Here is a 23,207-nt window from a genome sequence, read left to right on the forward strand (position 1 = left end):
AATATTAATACAATACTTAAAAGATGTTTGGTCCCTGATCTCTTTTCTTTAAACCATCATATCCTCAGTCCGAGACTTGGTTTTAAAAACAAAACCACCCAGATATATATTTTAGTTCTTCTGTTAGCTTGTTGTTTGTCATCCATTTATCCTCGAATGTAAAGAAAACAGCAGAGATTGTGCAGCACGCTAACGCACAATCTTCAATTAGCAGTGAACAGAACACTTGGTAAATAGGCATTTTGAATGAATGAATGAATGAATTTTATTTATATAGCGCTTTTCACAGACAATAATATCACAAAGTGCTTAACAGATCAGACATTTAAAAGCATAAAAACACAATGTGACCCTCGGGTCAATAAATTATATACACAGAGAAAAGTAAAAAATAAAAAAATGTTGGTCATTGTTAATGTTGTATTTGGATAAAATACCTGCTGTAATATATCTAGTGTACATGAGTTGTTGACAAGGAGCCCAGCCTCTGGCCAGAGGTGTCTCAGCAGAAACACCTATTAATACATGATGGAAGAGGGAGTCAGGAAGCCGAACAATGTTGTTTAATTTTTTTTCTCTCGACATCAAGACTTCTTCACAGCCAACGGGCTGGATATGTACTTTCTGGAGATATTTCCATTATAACAGTGTGTTACATTTTTTGAATCGCAGTGTTTTCACTATTCAAGGTGCCCTGGAGACAGACAAAATGCTTAATGGGAGTCAAGCAGTTGAATCAATGGTTTATTGAGCAAGTGAGCATCAACTCTGCAAACCACTACAATCCTTAGGATGATAATTGCTGCAAGTTTGAGTGAGTTTTGAGAGCAAGATCAAACATATTTGAGATGGCTATATGCGAGTATGTCAGCAATGGTGAAACTTTACGATTGCACCTGCTTATTCTTAAGCACAGTGTTGAAAAGTTAAGACATAGGCTTATATTAACCATCCAACAGTTAGTAACTGACGTATGCATTCACACAGAATCTGACACTACTACTGTACCAATCTGATGTAGGGACTGTATAACCTAATGACATCTTAACTCCACCCACACAAACACGCTTTACGCCTCTGGCCTGATGTGGTATCGCGGCTGGTGGGATCCCATCGAAAAAGTTTACTTTGTATTCGTGTGCTTTTTGCGCATTTGACTAACTGCCACTACCGATACATCCCATTGCTGCTAAGTGCTTAAAATGCAGTGTAAGCTGTGGGAGCGCAATCACTGGCCACCCTAGCCTCATTGATATGTTGCTCATTTAATAGCTCACCGCTTGCTGCGTCTAGCTTTTAATGATGATAACCGATGAATGTATCACCCAGCTGCCTTCAATCAATTATAAACTGCAAATATATCCAAATTGTGTACTTTAAGCTAACTAACAGCTTTGATACACGAGCATTTTGTTGTTGTACTTAGCATGGATAGTAAAAATGCAATAAATGATAACAACAAAGATTTGACTGAAAAAGAGAGAAGAAGAAAAAGCTGCACACTGGCTGCTGACGCAGCAACTATAGCTGTTGCCTCGGGCTATGTTGATGTAAACTGAAGCAAGTGTGCAACCAAAACTTGCCTGTGACTAGGGTTGGGTATCGTTTGGGTTTTTTCCGATACCGGTGCTAAAACGATACTTTTAAAACGATACCGGTGCCGAAACAGTGCCTGAACCGATACTTTTTTCTTCAAATTGAACAATATATTAACTGTTTAAAGTATACTATAAATATAAATAAATACAAAACACTTGGCTTCAAACTACAGCTTCAAACTTTTTAACTATGAACAATATATTAACTGTTAACAGTTTACATTATACTTAAATACATATAAATAAATACAAAACACACACACACACACACACACACACACACACACACACACACACACTGTACACACACTACAGCGTCAAACTTCAGCAATTATTTTGCAGAAATATGAGCATATTTTCCTTCTCTGGCAAAATACGACACGTCTCATGACTTTTTATTTTACCAGTTGGTGGCGGTAATGCGCCAATCACCACTACACCTCGAAGAAGAAGAAGCTTTCGCGTGCCTGTGGATGTTGTGCTTAGCAGCAGCGCTAAGTACCCCGTTGTAATAATACTATGAGTGAGGAGCGGAGGACCGAGTCCTGTTGCCAGGACGGAGTCATCAGAGTAGTGTAAAAAAAGTATTTCAATCGGCTCAGGCACCGAAAGGAAGCACCGAAATCTGCGTTGCGTTTCGGTCCGGTAGATACCGGACGTATAGGAACCGGTGCCATATTGGCACCGCTTTTCGGTACCCAACCCTACCTGTAACTGGGATCTGCTTTGTGCTGAAGAAATGCTTTTGAACGCATGACACGGATACTAAAACAAGAATTCCCTACATTTTCTGGCTCGCACTTGCAAAGGATTTCCCATCCTCACTGTTTTCTTCAAAACCAACCAAGCCCAAGTCAGTTCTTCACACCACCCACATAAGTGCATGCTCCCACCACAACCCTCCTTCTTTGAAACGGTTTGCTTTTACAAGTTAAATATGTATAAAGGACTGGTATACATTACTTCGGTCATGAGACATTACATGTAGTTTGTGTCCCGTAATAAGCATTTGAAGCATATTTGGTGAATTAGAAAGAAATACAGAGTTGGGTTGTTTGTGCCCAGCTGCACTTGAAAATAATCCCAAATAGTTTGATCCCAGAAAATATGATCCATATTTTGACAGCCATGTCTTGTTTCGGTCCATGGTATGGTATAATGTAAGATGTAGAATAACTCAAGGCCTTTATATTGGGGGTCAGGAAACTGTTTTTCTTATGAAGCGTGTCTAGTAGTAGGAAAAAGCCTCCTCTCCTCCCCTCTTAAGTAAGAAATCACATATCAAGGCTTTGGTGGAGTAGGTTTCTCTGTTAAGCACATGCAGCCACATGTGTCTTAAAAAATGAATGAGGGTACGGACTTACAAACATCCACCATACACAACATTCACCTGACCACATTTGTTTTTGCTTTTTAAGATCCAACAGGCCTTCACTTCAGCTGTAGTGTCAATGCACTAAGCTACAACCTTAAAGGGAAAGTGAAAAGACAACAACTAAGGGAGCTCCATTCCCTGTGGGCATTTATGGTGGTGCTTGGCTTATTCAGGTACTTGGAGTTCGCGAACAAACAACGAGAGTCAAAGCAGGTGGCACTTAAGCTTTGACCCGCCATGACTGAGGAGAGTGTGTGACAGCATGCTTGAGGTTAACTGCTTGCATACATATTTCATGGACTCTCTGGAACTCTCCTTATCTGTCTTTCTTTGTTCCATTTCGGGGAAAGAAGAGATACTAGGCCAAGCAGAAGTGCCTCGAGCCACAGTCCCCTTGAAAATAATGCAATATGTCTCGAAAGGTTGTCACGACCCTTTTGCTGAAGTTTAGCCCATGATTTTAACTTTGTCATTTCCATTAACACACACACACACCTCAAATCTCAACCAACCTAAAATACAAAAACATCATGACGGAAATGTTCTTGCACCATCAAGTGCATAGTAATCCTGTAAAACTGACACAACGCTGACAGTTGTAACGACATCGTAAGACATGCATTAGTCATGAACACAAGACACAAATATCTATTCGGAGTTTTACTTCCTGTAGGCCTCTAACTATCTTTGCTGTTATTCTCCATTTCTCACATTTGTCAGAAGCAGCCACCGCTACCAGGATATTTTATTCTGACATTTGTTTTTCCCCAGTCCCCAAGTCCAAACTGGCTTCTCATTTTGAGTTCAATGTCAGCTAAAGCTCTGGTGGCTTTCTTTTCTCCTTCTCATCTCCCTTATCTGCAGTTGCTCCCTTATCGTGTGTTCAGTGTCTCATAAGCAGTGCATGTCAACAGCACGCTGCCTCAGTCAACGTGTCATGGTGGTCTCAGTGCCCAGCACGAAAAGATAACCCTACTCTACCTTGTGTTTGTTGGAGCGCACACTTGCTGTTGTTAATGCAGGCTTTTGTGAAAGCGTGTGTTTGTTTTTTGTGTATGTAAATATACAGCTGTTAATATAAACTGGACTCCAATCCCCATTTTCATCTTTTTATGGACTTTACTAGAGTTAAAAAAATTGTCATTAAACCAAACAAAAACAAACACAAACAAAAAGAGAATTATACTATGTATACGTTGACATTGAATGTAAAGACCATGGTACAGTGAACATCTGAGTAATAATCACAAGGTTGTTGAAGTATCTACTCCAAAACATACTCCAAACATAATACTACCTCTCTGTATGCCTGCATGGTGAACAGGAGCACTGCCTAAGTCTGACTTTCCATATTAGCATTACTGAGGTATATCCAGTTAATAAAACAGCACCTAACATTATTGGGCATTACTTTCACCTGTAAGCTTCTGGCAAGAGACCATTACAGTTCCGACAGATTTGACAAGTGTTTGACATTGCCTCTTTAGTTTGATTGGTGAAAAATATTTACTTGATAATGACAAGAAGAGGAGGCAGACACACAAAAACAAGAAACAATGTTGGCATGATGAAGCAAACATTGTCATAGTCTAGCTGAGGAGACGACCGCTGACAGATGTAACAAAACTATTCCCCCAGTGCAATTCAATTTCCATGTACTCATTGGTTAGTAATACTTACTGACACCACTATTGCTACTACTGCAGTTATTGCTTCACCTTCTACTGATATAATAACAAGAATACAACTAGAAGTGGATGGTATGATATAAATGATCACAATCAAGAGAGGATGTGTCAATGCATTGATGCACCTATACATGTCTTCCTTTGGAATATTCACTGGTAAAGCACCAATTTGCAGAAGCTTTTAAAATATACTTCTGGGGATGTCGACACAAAATGGATATAATGATGCCTGTGTCTGATGCTTGTACCTTCACAAAAACATGATATTCGGCACCAGGAAGGGCAACAGTTGTTCTGTCAGCACAAATATACACTGAAGGACTTGCTACTTCAAAAAGCCAAATGGACAAAACTAGGCTGGCTCCCACCAAATCGCTGATACAGCCTGTGGGAATTACTGTCTCTCAGAAACTGAAACCTTTGACCGTGACTCTGTGGTCATAAATAGTGCTTGACCCTTATTTCTCTTCTGCTCAAGAGGATATTTTCTCTCTGCTGAAAGTCAGTGAGACACAAGGCAATATTGTCAGGCTCTTCAATATTGCCCTGTGCCCTAAGGTAGGTGGTGATACAGCTTGCAATGTGGCTTGGAAGATGGATTAGTGCTCTCAATCGTCACACAAATGGTAGTAGTAGACTCTGTAAAATCCATTCCATGTCAAGACGCACCTCGTGCTAGACTGCCTGTTTTAGGGGTATTGACCACGGCCTTGAGGATTTTGCCTCAACCCTTACAATGGCCTAAGCCAAATGCAAAAATACAAAATGAAAAGAAAATTGAATCTTTGACATTCATTTTGTTTTGAAATCATAAAACAATTTGATCATTTATTGTAAAAAATGGAGCCCTAGTAAGTGCCTTAAAATATACAAATTCGGAACTAAATGCTGTGGTATCCCGTACGCATGTGCTGCAAATTTAATGCCACTTCTTGACACACATGTTTTAACAATTAAGAGTCAGTTATGGGCTTTTCCTCTTCACAGCCATCCTGCCTGGCAGCCCAACAGCATTCATATACTGAGCAGCAGATGTAGCCACGAGGAAAATGGTGGAAAGATTTCTTAAGATCTTTGGACCCTGCAAACCCCTGCTGTTTTAATTTGGAGCCAATCTGCTGGAGGAAAAAGAAAGAGATCCCAAGATATGAAATCCCACTGCGATATATTAAATGTGCCATTGTTTCAATTCTAGCTTTCTGGGAAAGCTGCTCTGACAGCACTGCTTCTGGAAGTGTGACAGGTACAGCAGAGGGGAGTGAGAGGTTAGACAGGTACCAAGAAGACAAAAAAAAGACAAGAGTCAGAACAGACAAGGGGTCCACAGATGAATGGAGAATGGCCGAGAAAGAAAGAGTGTGAGGAGACAATGGATGCCATGGGTGTTGAAGCAAAGGAGAAAAGAGATGTTTGGAATGAGATGCAAATAAGAGAGCCAGGAGGGATGAAGAGGAGGTAGAGTGGGCTAAGGAGCATGAGCTGAAAATAGGAGAAGATGGATAGGGAAGAAATAATGGGGAGAAGGTAGTGATCACAGAGGGAAAAGAGCGACAATGGGCAAGAATGAGAGTCAACATACAGTACGAAGTAGAGACAATAAAATAAAACAGATTCATCATTTCAACATTTACTTTTCATCATGTGGGGTTGAATGAATTTCAATCCAAGGACAGTCGGATACAGTAGCACAATGGAAAGGAAATAAAAACTCAATCAGGAAGAGAACTTTAATCCCGAAATGTACGGAGATAGATATCAAAGGGACTATATGCTGAAAGCATTGGCACAGTTAAAGGCATGCGGAAGATAGATGCACCAAAATGGGAGAAATGGCACGTTTGCCAATTTCTCTTTCCAAACATCACAGGAAGAAAGGCCTGAATGGAAATGCATTTTTATCCGATGGCGATTGCCAAGTCACTACAGAATGAAATGATATTGACAGTTGAAAACAGTTTAAGACATCTGGAGGACTTAGAAAAACAGAAGGAACAGACAGAAACTCCCTCGCTCTGTAGGATTTGAACATTCACTGTCTCAAACCTGGTGATTCCCAAACACTGGAAAAGCAAGTGTCTCATATTTAGTTAGACAATTCTACTTTCTGCTAGCTTTTGCCTCCACTTGTATATTTAAGGCAGCTGCTGTTTGCAGAGGAGCAGGAATAAAGTGCTATCTATAGCTCGGCTCTTGCCATGGGCAAGAATAAAATATGGATGTGTCTCCCCATGCTGCGCCAGCTGAACATTGCAGGCCAAGGTCTGACCTCCATCTGCTCCAGACAGGCTGAAGCTCCTGACTGACAATCACAAATACACCCAGGTCATGAGGTTTAACAATGAAATCCTCGTACAAGACATTCATCCATTGGGACAGTGGGGAAGACGGTGACTTACAATGGTGGATGAATTATTCTGCAAATGTTGAAGAAGTAACAATGACGAGCAGCCTATTCCTGGCAGGTAACAACTGGAAACACCTGCTTTGAAGTCTGTCGACAATGGTATGCGCAATACGACGCCAAGGCATATGAGGGGATGAAAGTGATGTGTAAATGGTGAGAGCAACTTTCACACAAAACATTTCTTTTAATTATTTGCCATGAGTTTTCCACAGTGAAAAAGAAAACACTTGCGAAAACACTTTCCCCACACACATGCAGGCCTTTTGTGTATGCTTAGTTACAGAAACAAAGACAGAGAGAAGAATGTTATCTTCCACAGTGACGTCCTTTGACAATCAATCAACCATTACCGGGATGCATTGTTGACCATGTTTCAGATTGTATCGTAGAAAGCCAGGCAGAAACGCCGTTAACGACGCATCCTCTGGATGGTTGACCAGGTTGCATGCCCATTTTTAAAAGATCTTATAATAAGCTCTTTGAAAATCAAATTAACTCTATAACCTGTCAAATAATGAGAACTGAAACTGAACCTTAGTTGTTTTCTCAAGCTCCTTTTCCATGATCAGCACCAAGATTGTTTTAATGTGTGTAAGTCGTGGTAGGGTATGATAATCCTCATACACAAACTTTGGTGAGTCACCCTCCTCACACATTTCCCAGAGCGCACTCTGACCTAATGGAAGCTCAGATGGCAAAAAAAATCTATTGCCCTGGGGAACCCCTCAGATTGCAGCTGACAAAAATGGCAGGTATTTCGCCCATTTATTTCCCATTTCCGAAGCAAATTCTTTCAGTGTTTCATTAGATTACTCTACTAGTCTATTAGATTGGGAAAGGTAAGAAGGGGTACTCTCCCTTGGAGCTTTGATGAGAGTGTAAAACCCATAAAATGTGGTTCTGGTCAGTATTTTGTTCTATACCTGACTGAAAACACTGAGCATGATGGCAGAAAATTGCTTAACTGTTACCTTACTCAAAGAGTCATAATTTGTGGCTTATAGCAATTTGAGTGAAAACACCGGATTGCGACATTCGCCCCCCCCCCCTTTCTTCCATCTCTCTCCAAGTGCAGCTGTATGGAGCGCTTGAACATCTTAGCCAAGGACTGAGTGGTCAAGTGGGATAGAGTCATGCCTGAAAGCCATCCTCCACAGCACATTGCTTCTCCCTCCTGTCTGCTGGGGCTCTGGGGGAGGCATCCTTTGATCTAGCTTAACTTCTGACACCACATGTAAAGATTGGTTAAGTGGTGACGCATTTATGATCATCAAACATGTACTTTTGTTTGTTCAATTCGTTGTGCATTGTTTTAGGCTAATGCGTAAATACTTGCCATACATCAGATCCAGGCTATGCAGCACCACATGAAGGAGTGGTGTTGTCAAGCTAAACAACAGGGCTGTACCCAAAATCTACAATTGTTGGGCCACTGTTTTAACCTTCACAATAAAAGCCATGCCACATACACTGGAAAACTGCCTCCTAGAGGGAACGTAAAGTAACTCACAGCCTGCACTAAGCAACTCTACCAAATATCCAATTACACAACCAATGTGTTTATGGTTGAATTGTTTACAAAAGCCTGGCATTCTTCATAGATCTAGCCTCTTAAAATGTGTGTACAGCCAGTGTGCAACACATAGAGGGCATGGGGTATCCCCCTGACATAGGACACACTGTGATTTGTATCAGTCCCAAATGCACCTTGGATGCTCTTATCAGTATTGTGGATACTGTCAGAGTCAGTAGGTTCCTGTAACTCATATTGCAGTTGTACAGTATCTTATTATAATGCAAGGTATGTAAAAGGGGTATGTACTGTATTCTTTTTTTTTCTGGCTTTTGGAGATTTTGGAGGTAATGAGTATGACCTAGGTTGTAGAATTAAAATATCTAAATACATCCCTACTTTCACTTTAAAAAGATTGTGATTTTGGGATGATTGATTGGGATTTTCTTTGTATGATCATTGTGAGTTTTGACTGCGCAATGTGACTCGAATGAACATCTTAATAGTAAAACTAGATTCAACTTTTGACAGATTACAAAGAGAACAATAACTATTAAAAAAATGTAATTAAATATTTCCAGATCTTGCTACGGTGTTACTGGGAACATTTCCGGCAATGTAGGAGCAGAAATGAAGCAGAAAAGACATTATGGAAATATAATTACGTTAGGGTGCCAATTTACCACACACGAGATAATTCATCACACCCAGAAACAATTCAGTTAATTTAACACGCTGCAAGCAACAGTATTTTTCAGACAATTAATTATTGACCAAAGGCCAGCTGAGGACAACAGCTACAGTTTGGATTCTACCCTGAAAACCCCAAAAAATAAGGCACACATACAGTGTATTGAACCTGTAAATATACATATTTAATTTTTTCAGTTTTATGATGGTATTATTTGATTTGTTAAAATCAACTGCAGCTACAAATGTCACCGTTTGCTTTTTATTCCTCCTGTTTTAGTCTGAGTTACAGAAAGACTCCAATAAATCATTTTGGGGTCCAAGCATGGTGGCCCTTATTAGTCTACTTTTAATATTTCACCATGTCTTTAAACAGTGTGAATAAGCAGAATAATAATTGTAATGAACTCTTTTGAAAAACAAGGAGCACAGGACCAGTGAGTGATATATTGACCATTATGTGGGTGAGCAGCCAAAGCCATCATTTCAAAACAGCCTCATAAAGATGGCTCACGAGTTGGCGATCGACCCACATAATATTGATCTTGCGTGGCCTTGGTGCATTCAAACTCATTTCTACTGGCATGCCTGGTTTTTCTCCATCTCTGACAAAAGCCTCACGTTAGATCGGAATACTAAAGCTTCAGTTCTTAATGAGTCACCATACCTTGACTTTTTCTTTTTCCCTCTTTATTTTATTCTAGCCTTTTCTGCTGCAAATCATCTCATCAGCTGCTGTGCTGTGCATCGAGGGGTTTACTCACTGTGCTCCTTTGAAACTTCCTGACAAACACAACTCACTAGAAATTGCCGAGGCCATGATTGATGAGACTGGCACCGTCTGATTTCACACTGAAGTGGGTACAGGCCAGAATTGTATGATGAACTGCTGAAAACACATTAATTGGATTTATTAGCAGAGTTTAATCTGTAGGAAAACATTCTGACGTACAGCCTACATGCTCGATCTCGATCACGCAGCGTTGTTTGTGCACACTGGTACATATGCTGCGCGCGTGTATCTTTAAATCGTCTTATTCATCTCACTAAATTGCCCTCATTGACAACACACAACTTAAATGCTTTTCCGCAGATGGGCCAAAAGGAAGACTGGGAAGTCTTTGTAATTAACTCCCCTCTATTTATCATGGGGAAGGATGACAAGCTTGATTCAGTATTAATCAACACATTACCCTGAGCTAGCTTGAGTGCGCCAAGCTGGCAGCCATTTCTCATCAATGATGTCACATTAGCGATCTGAAGCTTGACACTGGATTATTATTCTCCAGTCTTGGATTATTAGAGCTCAATAAACACTCGATAAGATTGGTAACGACAGTGGTCTTGGGGATGATATAACAATCTTCTTTCTTTTTGAAATTTTCTTTTTTTAAATCTACTTCTTAACTTCTTTCAATTCACGTAGTCAACTTTGTTTGTATTATTTCACCGTAGCTATGTCTGCAAAGACACACAGAGCTAGGACATTTGATAATTCCTCTTGGCTATGTCCTTATTCCCCCCAAAGACACTGAGGAAGTCCTGGATACCACTGACATCTTTCCTCTGCTTTTGTTGTTTAACAGAATTTAGGCAAAGTTATAGAAGTCGTTCCCTCCCCTGCTCCTTAGCTGTAGGAAAAATGGGGGGGGGGGGAACTACATGCAGACTAACTGTAGTTGTTTGAGTCAGAAGGGAACTGTGTGCTTTTTGTTCAGCTTGTGTCGAGTGGCTCCACAGAGGGAGGGGAAACCCACTGTAATAGCATGGGATCTTTGTCAAACTGCATTTCTCTCTTATCTATTTTTGAAGCAATATTTAGTTGCACGTTTACTCCCTCAAGGTTGTAAAATCTAAGCATCTTACAGCAGATTCTCAGTGGGTTATATGTGGGGCTCTAGGCGTCATCAGTGTTTACCACATGAAGTAAATACTCAGTAATTGCATTCAGAGGTCTTTACAAATCATTTTACTGAAAGGAATGACGCACAACAGGGACGCCTTTTGGGATATTGAAATGCTTAACTATAGCAGAGATTCTAAATTGACGAGCCATGCTTTTTTCATTAGCTACAGGATGCCCCTAAAGCCTTTTTACAGCAACCCTTGTGCTTTCAAAGGAACAATCACAATGCTGCAATATAATCTATGGCCATTTGTTGGATCAGTTAGTTCAACTCATCAGTTATATCTATTCAGGGGGGAATAAGCAGTTATCACTTAATGCTTTGACCAACTAATTTGTACATATTAAAAGTCAAATACTTAATTACCAGTGTTGCACTTGACTGCTGGAGATAGCTTAGTTTAAGACTCTTCAGAAGTTACCTTTAAAAATGTTATACTATTATATATTTCGTACAATACGTGTGGTTCTCAACCCACCAAGATCGACGAGCACCAGGTAGTACAAGCTTTATCTTTATCTATTTATATTAATACGTTGAGTAAAAGGCAGATATTCTACAAAGTTCTCACAGCAAGCTTTAAGTTAATGTTGTTTTTCCAGTTAGTGCGTTCAATCAGAGGGTAATGTGGCCTTGATTGTTGTCTTCATCACTATCAAATAAGTGAGAAAGACTCGTGTCAGCAGGAGAAGGAAAGCATTCGTGTCAGTAGTCAGAGACGAACTCGACACCTCGCCTTAGAATGTGTCAGACAGAGCTGACCAGAGTCCCGCTACGTGGGAATTGGATGGATTGCTCTTTATTAATGTGAGCACCAGTTCAATGGCCCCAGCCAAGACACCCTTAGCACAGTGTTGGCAGAGATGTGGTGTGCTGGGCCAATCACGTTTTAAGTAGTTGTGCAACTGTTCTATGCACTGTTGTATTTGGCTTCGCAGTGAAACAATACTATTTTTAGAATCAAGATGTTTCAGCTCAGTACTTCACACTTTTAAACATTACACAGATTATAAACCCACAGACTTAACAAAAACATGAAATTAGCTATTAATACCTAATATATAAACCATTCACATGGTGCAGCCAGCCCCCAATGGAAGAAAGACGTGATGTGTGCTTTTACAGTTGACAGTGATGAACTACAACACAGTCTCTCTTTTTCTTTTCCTCCAGACAGACATGTCGAGTCTGAGGCCCGGGGCCATTTAACCCCACAGAGAGGACGCGTCGTCTATCTAGAATAAGGCAATAGCAGCATTAGTTGTATATCACCATCTGCCCTTAGATCTGGTCCCCGCCGCTGTGATTTCTGGGACAAGAGACACGGTTACATTTCTTACATTTTTTGTCAAAATCGGTTTTCAGTGAAGTGAGATTGCCGTGCAGTTCTAAACTATGTACAGTTGTATCAATCAAATTTGTACAGCTCATCTAGGAGATCCTGGAGACTCTAGAGCAAATAAACTAAACGTTGTTCAAATATGCATGTAAAAGCTCAACATCATGAAGTTTCAGTGAAGAATTGCCTTGGGCAAATATCCATCACTCTGTTTCCAGGATTTTATTAAAGGAAATAAATAACGGAAGTTAAATAGTAAGTGGGCCATGTGACCAAATGCTTTGCTTGATCATTGCTCACGATGGAGTATTTTGTTATGGCTCGCAAAACACTATAATAGCAATGTGACCCCAATATTTGTGAGTGTATGAACCAGAAATGACATTTGTACTATCTAAAAACGGGAGCATGATCTCTGGTGGTAATTACTATATTCTCAGTTTATTACGTTAACATTAAGGATACATTTATCAGAGTCTGCAAGGTCATAAAGAACCTCTATTAAATATGTTTACAGCGGCAGTAGAGAAGAAGATAAAATATTACCGGTCCTCTCCATGTTATATACTCTGCATATTTAGTGTTTACTCTCTTTCGTACCTAAAATGTTGCCACACCCATAGGAGAGGTAACACAAGAACAACAATGTTGACCGACAAGACGATGGGGGAAGAGTTGGTGTTGTAAGTGAAAAGCAAAAGTACTTTCTGGGCAATATTTCGAAGCCAATGCTACCAAGGTACCTGCTAATAGGGCAGCCTGCCAATGTCAATTTTTATCAAGTTTTATAATGAAACTAAAATATGTTGTACTTCCAAGCGGGTGGGCTGGCTGGTCCTCTTCCGGCGCAATTCCCAGACAGCCCTGCGCAGCAACCGGCTCTAGTTCGGCTCAGACTTGTTTACAAGAGCCCAATGTTCTCCGTAGCTCCTAATGTTGCTCTCAAAGTGAAGCAGATTGATGCATTTAACCTAAAAATATAAAAGATGTTCTTTAAGGGGAGTCCACCCACCATAGTCTCACAAAGTCCAATAGGAAACATTGCTTGTAAGTAGGACTCCAAGCACACGATATGTATAATTTTCTTCACGTGTAGGTTGGCAGCAGAAGACGCAGCTTACTGCTATGCACTGTAAACTGAGAGCGAGAGGTATCCGTGACGATGGCAGTGTGATGCTGATAAGCGATCCCTGAGCTCTCATCACAGAACATGATTTTCAGCGTGCCGCTAAGGTTTTTTCTGCACCTGATTTACACTTTCCACGCTGCCCAAATGCATTCCCAAAGCCATGGGAATTGCTGAATAACGAAATTGACAGGCCTCATTTGTTTGGTTGTCTGTTTTCACAAAAGCCAATGTCCTGCGCAACCCTGTGAGACACAGCCATAATCCCTGGAGATAATACAATTGAGTTCAGTTGAAAGGGGTTATCTGTCAGCAAGGACAGAGAGATAAAGGATGACTGGTATTTGGAGACTTTTCGGATGCCGAGCAGCGTAGAACAGGTGGGACAGGAGTTAATCGGCCCTGTATTCAAATGTCGCCGCTTTATGCAAGAGGTACAGATGGGAAGGAAGAGGAATCTAATTAAATGGGTTGTGTGATTATCTTTTGGAATTTTTTTTTTAAGAGCTGTATTTGATTTTCTTTTTTTTTTTTATCATAATCTGATTTGTCACAAAACTTGCCACATTTATATATCCTAGTGTGATGTAATGCACTTCATATTGCCCACATAACATACAATTAATTTGACCCTGGATTGTTATGTTACACACGGTGTCTCTCGCGGTTAAATTCTATGCGTCTCAAAATGAATAAAAGTACATTTCGTCTTTGTGCTTCCAACCAGTTTGCTTGGTTCTCTTCTCAGAGCCATTTGGGGACAACTGTCACCTTTTTGTTCTCTTGTAATAATGGCATCATTTGGTGATTAGCCCTGGAGACAGGCTCATATTGCATGAGCCTTGACTTCTCTAACCTCTGCCTCACTTCTCTTTTCCCAGTGGCTATCCCAACAGTTTGGCTTGACACTTGGGAACAGAGCAGAAATTAACCTCTATCCCCTTCACCTTGTAGCATCATTTTCTGTTTCATTTTTGAAATAAGGGCTGAACATACGATGTTCAAGCCTTAAGGTTTTATCGTGACTGAAATGCAAATGACATTTTTTGAATAATTTTCAGGGACTATGGCTATGTTAACTTAAGGGTTGTTTGAAAATGAAAATAACAGTAATAATTTAAAAAAAAGTTACACTTTTTTAAGTTTATTTTATATGTTGTTATCTATGAAGGTATATTTGTGTCTTTATTACGCAAACAAAAACAAAAATTTTAAAAGCAAATATATAAACTGAGAATAATTTATTTGTTAGTTTTGCTTATGAAACTAGAAGTTTTGGTTAAAAAAATAAAATCTTTGGTTGAAAAAAATATATCTTTGGTTGAAAAAAAAAAGCTTTGGTTTCAAAACGAAAAGCTTTGGTTTTTAATCCAAAAGCTTTGAAACCAAAAGCTTTGAAACCAAAAGTTTTGAAACCAAAGCTCTGAAGTCAAAAGCTTTGGAACCAAAAGTTTTGAAGCCAAAAGCTGAGTTGGGTGTAGTGGGCGGGGCATACGCTGCTGAATGTACGCGTATCGTTACACCCCTAATATGATGTGAACAAATGCTACATAGCCTGAGATTACAATGTTTAGAGACGTTGTTTGGGATCTCTACAGCACACTTTTTTGAAGCATCACCTCCAGTATTGTTACTAATGGCTGAATAGGACGTGTGCCCTCCCTTGAACTACAGACCCCTGACTATGTTTAGCAAGGCTCAACGGGCCACCTACTGACGCACCTCGGCATCTAAATCCAGACCAGACCGATGGCCCCTGTCACTTGACCTTTAGACGTTGCATTAAATTACATGAAACTGCATGACACACACACGCAGAGCCGGTGGCTATGTTAGCTGAGCAGGTGTGGGTTCGCTGTCTATGTGGTTTCAGACGGAAAAATGCAGTCGATACTCGAGGAATACAGAATTATTATCACTACCAGCATGATGTGATGGCGTGAGTCATACAAACCTGCTGGATTTTGACTAAATGTAACCAGGACATGCTGTCCTATGGAGAACATGGTCGGGCCGGCCAGCGCCAAAGTGAACTGTCCAGGCTCGGCCATCTGGGGAGCTGGCACTGAGCTTCTCCACGGATGTACAAAATCATGCTCTCAGGACTACCACTGAGCACAACAGATTGTCTGTGACAATTAAAATTATTTTAGTGTATGCTGCTCTTAGTTGAATGATAGCGACAAAATCATCGCGCTGTTAATCTCAAAGCAATCACATAATCAATCTCCATTATGCACACAGCTATTGTTGCCATCATACTGAATTGTTTTTCGAGGGAAAGGTACTTAACCTACCTCGTTTTTCAAAATGATGCTTAATATCGTTTTCCTTGCACATGATGTCTGCGTGCCCTCCATAGTCCTCCTGGGCCCTCCCATCGCTCAGCTTGGTGTGGAGCTGGTTGGGCGTGGAGTTAAGAGAGTGTCCACCCGGCTCGTCCTCATCACAGTCGTAATCATCAAGAATGGGGGTTTCCCGAATGGGCAAGCCAATGACCGAGCTCCCGTGCTGGTGCGTGCTCCGGGAGCCCCGGTAGCTGTCACGGCCCTGGGGTCCAAGCAGAACGGAGGGAATGTAGTGGATCTCATGGGTGGCCTCGGTGCTGGCACTCTTCTGGGGGATGCGTCGGCGCTTGCACCATCGGTGACGGGTGTACAGGACGAGGGTGAAGAGGAGGATGAGGAGGAGGAGGGCAATGAGGCCTCCCTGGATGAAAGCGAGAGAAAAGAAAGAAAGAGAATGTGAGGGAAGCGCACAAGGACGACAACTCTGATGTGCACACTTAAATTGGTAATGCTGATATTCTATGTACTACGCAACAAAAGACACATTTAGTGCAGCTCTAATGAAAATCGCTGCTCCACTTTTACTTACAATGGGCTGAATGGCAATTAGCACCATTTGCCACCTATTGAATGACGTCTGGCAATCGCCACTTCAATGGGTGAGCTCTCAAAACAACATGAGGTAGCTAACAGGAGACTGATTTGTGCCTCAGCTACAGACGTGCACTGGTTGCCATACAGCCAATTATTGAATAAATAAAAAAGGAAAAGTCTCTAAAATGATGTCAACCTCATAGACTCGTCTTCGTAAAGCGTTTTCAAACACACAATAAATGTATGTATATATATATATATATATATATATATATATATATATATATATATATATATATATATATATATACACACACACACACACACACACACACACACACACACACACACACACACACACACACACACACACACACACACACACACACACACACACACACACACACATTTTCAATTTCAATTCATTTTAGAATTTGTACTCATTTTGATACATTGACCGTGAGTGAGCCAATTTACAGTTGTTTCCAGAGCACCAGGATGCACCGGTCCCTTTCACATCACACAGTATCTTTGCCTCTCGTCGCTTCATTGTCTTTCTTGCAGTGCTGCATCTGGACTCCTCTCTTCTGAGTGTCACACACACACCAACGCACCAGGGATGTGAGCCTCCCTTTGTTCCTATGGTCCTTTCGTCCTCTTGCTGTGGCCTCGTAAATTCACCAAGGAGCATCACATGACCCCACGGTTCATTCAATATCTCACAATCACAAAGTAAATCCATATGTACAGACAAAATGGTAGGAAGAAGGGGAGGGCGTGACTTATTCGTAGATTTTTTTCACCCAATGACATCCTATAGGTGAGTTTTTGACTCAGCAAGCCAACGCAACCTAAAGGCGATATATATGCATGATGTCAGAGAGAAAATGCAGGTTCAGCACTTTTGCAAGCATATATTTAAAGGTGTGGGGACATTCACAAATGTACACACAGATGCCCGTGTGCACAAACGTCAGCCACAGGAGCGAGAACGCAGGGAACACGCGGACCCAACACACTAAATCGAGACGGAATAATGAATTAAATCCACAAGAGATCATTCATCACAACATTTAAAATTCCATCTTCATGTGGGAAAAACAAACCCCTTTGAAATTATAACTCATGCGCTGCTGGGTGTCCATAAATCAAACTACGCTGAGAGGGGAGGCAGCCCAGGGAGGACTAGCACCGCGGACACACTTTTCATTAATCTCCAATAGGATGGCAGCTTTGCAGAAATGCAGTCCCGCAGCCTCCCCTTCGTGTGCACTTCTACATTAATTCACCCTGAAAAATGGGAAAAAAACTCATGAAGGCTTATGCTTCATTCCAGCAGCAGAGTCATAATGGAGTGACATTGTAAGGCTCTGCAGCGCCACTCAAAGAAACTGCAATGACAAACACAAAAAAAAGTTAAAATCTTTGTTGCAAATATAGCTGTTATCCGTTTAAAACGCAAGACAGATACATTTCCTGTAGCTCGGTGATGCATGTGTTCATCTCAACACTGCTGTAACACGTCAGGTGATTGTCAGTGGAATGCGGAGAAGGAATTGTCCATTTGTGACGGAAACTTTGAATAATGACACCGTTTACAATTACACCATGCACTGGTAGGACATATTGACATTTAAACCTTAATCACCCTCCTCATATTTAAATAGTAATATTGCAGACGCAAGTACAATACAGACAGAATCTAACAGCTTGACAAAGTCCAAGCACTCCTACTAAAAAAACATATATATATATATATATATATATATATATATATATATATATATATATATATACATACGTCACTTTTAGTTTTTTCCATCTCTGTTAATTTGACTCTGTCGCATCAGTGCCCTTACGATGCTCTCAAATTCCCTTTCCTGTATCATCTCACAATGTTTTCCTCCGTACTTCCCACCGTTCTTGCTTTTTGTTCTCTCTCTCCTTCTCGATTATGCCGCGTCTGTCTGTCTCCATTTCCCTTCATGTTTGATCACATCCGTCTTCCACTCTTCAGTACAACAACCATATAAATTCACACTGGCAGATGTAGCCATGAGGGAAAATGGGTTTTCTGTTCATCTTCAGACCCTACAAATCCCTGCTGCTTTAGTCCCAAGTGACTTCACGGAGAAGACATTGGCTGGAAAACTCATAATTCAACTCTTTTCTGTGTTAGGTTTACTTCAGTCCGTGATTATTTTCCTTACTGTGCATTCTTTTTTCCCCAATAATGCTCCCATTTCCCATCTTTGTGTGTTATTCTTTCCTTTTTGTCCTTTGTTCTCCTATCTGTGCCCTTCTCCCACTAGCCTTCTCTTGTAAATTTCATTTTCTTGCTGTGCCTGCTCTTTACATTTCACTCCCTATCCACCCATTCTCCTGTTTTCCTCTCCACTCTGGATCATGTTGTCTCTTTTCTCCCCTGCCAGGCTCACTTGCAATAATTTCATCCCTTCTCACTTCCTTTTTTTTTATCCTTAGTCTTTTACAGATTAAATGTAGAATATGCCACCTGCACTGAACTATTCAACATTTACCCTAACATTTAATTTCAACAGACATAATGGCTGCAAATTCCTCCGATTAAGCTACTACCTTGGTTCAGCCATGCCAGTCATCTTCAAATGAAGGACAGAGAAGGACAGAGGCAGGTTTGTGCTTTTTAGTTTGATGCATATAATACCCAGTAAAATTCAAAATGGGTTGAGTACACAACCCTAAGAATGAATCTGCAAGCATAAAGCTCTGCATACAAAACTAAATCTGCTTTGGCTGGGTGAGCAACATAAATCAGTACCACACATTAGCAAATATGAGCACATCCTCTTCCCATTCAAAACACATTTGACTGAAACATCCACCACTGTGTGAAGGCAATGAACAGGATTTGTTCAGATGCTTGGATTAGACAACAACGTAATTAACAGGGCTACAAAAAAAATGCTTTTTTTCCAGGCTGTTTTAGAAACACAGTTTATATGTTTAAATGAGAGGAGAATTAACTGACCACAATCTCTGGAAAGGTTAGGAAAGTTGTTTATGAATGTTGTTGTATGAGGTACTTATCCATAGCCAGTGTATTACCTACAGAAGATGACGGTCGGAGACGCAGACAGGAGTATCAACACGTGAGCACGGCTGCAGCAAAACATATTTTAGTCACCTAAAAGAATATATATATATATATAAATATATATTAGGGGTGGGGAAAAAAATCGATACAGCATACTATCGCGATATTTTGCGTGGCGATATTGTATCGATACACGGACGCCAAGTATCGATCTTTTATTATATAAACTATTACAAATAAAAAATATAAAAAATTACTCGAAAAATCAAATCAATTGCTTTTTCAGTCCACTAAATGGTGCCGAGTTGTTTTCTGGTGAGGTCAGCAAAGGTCCTGGGTCAGCGTGATTGGTAGGAAGTTGGTCAAAACAAAGATAGAGACATCTGGCATCACAACGGGGTTAAATCTGCCAACAGTAGCCGGCTCATGGGGAGAGTGCAGCGCATAACTGTCTCTCTGCCCTCGACGTCCACGCATCGCAAGTTATACTGAGTTATATAACTCGTATATCCTACTTATAGAAGTTATAGTTCATACACTGAGTCCACACATTTGCATTTAGTTAAGTTGGACTATGTAGTAATACAAACGGTTCAGTTTGTCAGGTTCATGCAACATTTATGACATTGTTGGTCAGTCTGTCTGCTTGACAATCATATTCTGCTGCAATACAAATGATTGAAGTGAGATGAACAGACTGAAAACTTGATCTTATTCGATAAAACATGTTGACACAGTTTTCCTTTGGGGACATAATTCGAAGTTGAAAAAAGTAATGAATCGCAATATAGTTATCGCAATACTCAGAATATCGCAGTATCGTGATAATATCGTATCGCGGGATCTCTGGTGATTCCCACCCCTAATAAATATATATATGTATATATATATATATATATATATATATATATATATCTCGAGTGTGTTTAGTTGTTTGGCATTCTTTCTGCATCATTTCTGCTTGTTGTCTAATCTCTGCAGTGTGACTCTAATTCGGATGGCATTGCTTCCGTTGAGGACAGAAATAGCACGGTCACCATGGATCTCTCAGATGTGTCACCTCTCTTTGGCACATTCATAGAAAATAGCATATGTCTAGGCAGATGCTTTGCCACATTTTATATTCAAAACAGAAGTGAGCGGCATTAAGTCAAAGGAAGCGACGTTGATTGTAAATATCATCATTCTGTGTTAAAAAAGATGTGATAACTGCTTCATCATGTCTCTGGTTATTCACCAATGAGATGAAATAGTGTGTAATCAGTTAGTTACCCATATAGGAAGGCAACTTTTTTTTTAATGCACATAAACTATGTAATTGTGACGAAACATAACATCACGGTTATCACTAAAGAGTATCTAAAATAAATAATATCAAAAAATGAACCGAAATATAATTGTGTGGAGCACTGGTGTTTCTATTATTGCCCACAGTATCACAATCTTGCTGCAACATGGTGCTACTTTCCTGTTGTTTTTCTTCTCTTCCTTCTTGTTACAAGTTTCAGAAACAGTAAACAATACGTAGTCCTGAGTGGGAAGTGGTTATAAAGATGTAAACACACAAATTGTATATAGTTTATTGATTAAAGCATTTATTTAATCAAACCCCGTCAAACTCTTCAACAGCCAGGAAGTTTGATGATCAATTACATCGACTTTTATATGTACTTTGGCACAACTGGCTTCTCTTCTGATCATATTAAGCGTCTTTGTGCATCGACAAAACAACAAGACTCAGGGCAAACACATCCAACACATGCTCTTTGGTTAAGCCACCATCTGTGCACAGTGGAGGCAGCGGCTCACTAAACCCTGGTATCTATCTCCTTCCTGTTCCAAAGGGGAGGATTGGACTACAGCAATCTTTAGGGTATTCTTCAAAGCAAATCCTGCTGTGAAATGGTCACATGCTGAATTCAGAAAGTCAAACGGACACAAAAATAGCAGATGACGTGCACGTGTTACCACAAAAAGCCACAGATGACATGCCCGAGAACAAGCGGATACTCGTGCAAAGCTAGCACAGCGAAACACACACAGTCACATGTACACGGGCTGCCCACATACCGGTATATACAAACAAGCACACCCTTAACGCCCCGTCTCTGTGTTCATGCCACCGCGTGTCAGGCAGCAACAACATCCTCTACCACTCTCTGCAACTTTTTCTTTTCTGTCACCATCTTTTATTTGTCAGCCACCCACTCTTTGTTACACTGCCCCCCCCCCCCCCCGCCCCGCCCTCCCTCTCAGCATTGTGTCGGTTTCTCCCATCTCTCTCTCTCCCAGCAGGAAGTTAAAGTGGCACGTGCCCTAGCATCTGCTCTCGATTCTCGATGTCCAACTAGAAGTCGCAGCGGGACTGACGGGACTTGGCTCCCTGGTTAATGCTTCTTCTCGGCTAATTCACCTTGGAGAAACCATGCCCGTCCATTACCTGGGCACACAGAGAAATAACATCTCGTCTCAGGGACACAATACGGACTGCGAAGCTGATATTTGCTTCATAACTATCTCTATTTTACTCTGTGAGTCTTAGTGGCAGTTTTGATGTACAACATCTACAAACACACGAAACCAGGATAATTTGTCACCCCCCCTCTTCAATACTGCTACTCTATGTGCTCTTGGTAATTACAGTGTTTATTCAGTTGACAAATTTAATATGGAAAAGAGACTTGTCTTTAAAAGGCCCATGCAAAAATGTATGTTAAATCTCGATTTTTGATGTTTTCTAATCTATTCTGAAATGACTGAACATATTTTGAAAAAAGTCCACAGCCCTGGCTATGCAAATCACTAGAGAAATTACACTGACGAAAAGCCCGTACCTAATCATAAAATCTGATTACACTGTGATTGAAAACTGAATGAAAATATCCCACAGCTTAACTGGAAAGCACTCGGTCGACCTTTCCATTTTGTTCCCCTCGGAACTAATACATGTTTCCATCATCCACTCCCCATCGCCTTGAGACCCATCCCTTCATTACTCCACCTCTATATCCTCCCGTTTTACATGCCACGATGCTCTATCCCACACAGGGATAAAGATTTGAGGGCAGATAATGCTGTCTTGAGCCCTGGTCGTGTGAATTATAACAGGAATAGGGTTGATTTGCTGGTGTGGTGCAGCTGCCCACCAAATACCTCCTTCCCAGGATTTGTCTATAGCTTTAGCCCACACCCACCACTTTCCTCCCCCAGCCAGACTAACAATAAATCAGATGAAGGATGAAGTCTGCATCTGTAGATTAGAGATAAATGACATCTCAGTTCTGTTAGGGGAGTTCGTCATGCAATGCCTTTTTTATATTTTTTTTAAAGGAACTGATTTAAAAGCCCGTCTTTGCAGGCCATTTAGCAATGCCAAACAACCAAAAAGTCACTATAAATGGCATGAGTGTGGGTATACAGTGTAATACATTGTACAAAATCAGTGTGAGTGCAAACTTCAGAAGCTTGCTGTTGTCTGCATGTTATAACATGTAACAAACACATTTTGATTTGCTAGCTGGTTGCCAGTGTTCCATTGACTATAGTTGGAACTGCATTGAATTATTTTAGTCAGGAATATAACTGAAACCTTTCCTGACCAAAAAGTGT

The 23,207-nt window shown here is 40.6% G+C and overlaps 1 protein-coding gene across 1 annotated transcript in view; it reads right to left on the reverse strand.

Annotated features, from left to right (window-relative positions):
* The window catches only part of astn2 (astrotactin 2), a gene marked incomplete at both ends in the record, with an annotated part of 218,560 nt that overhangs the window by 132,069 nt on the left and 63,284 nt on the right, over positions 1–23,207 (reverse strand). The window contains one exon of the mRNA XM_079288873.1: positions 15,938–16,349. Within this exon, the coding sequence (XP_079144999.1) occupies positions 15,938–16,349 (412 nt within the window). The remainder of the gene's footprint in view (positions 1–15,937; positions 16,350–23,207) is intronic.

This window comes from Melanostigma gelatinosum (assembly GCF_949748355.1).
Source record: "Melanostigma gelatinosum genome assembly, chromosome: 18".
Classification (NCBI taxonomy): Eukaryota; Metazoa; Chordata; class Actinopteri; order Perciformes; family Zoarcidae; genus Melanostigma; species Melanostigma gelatinosum.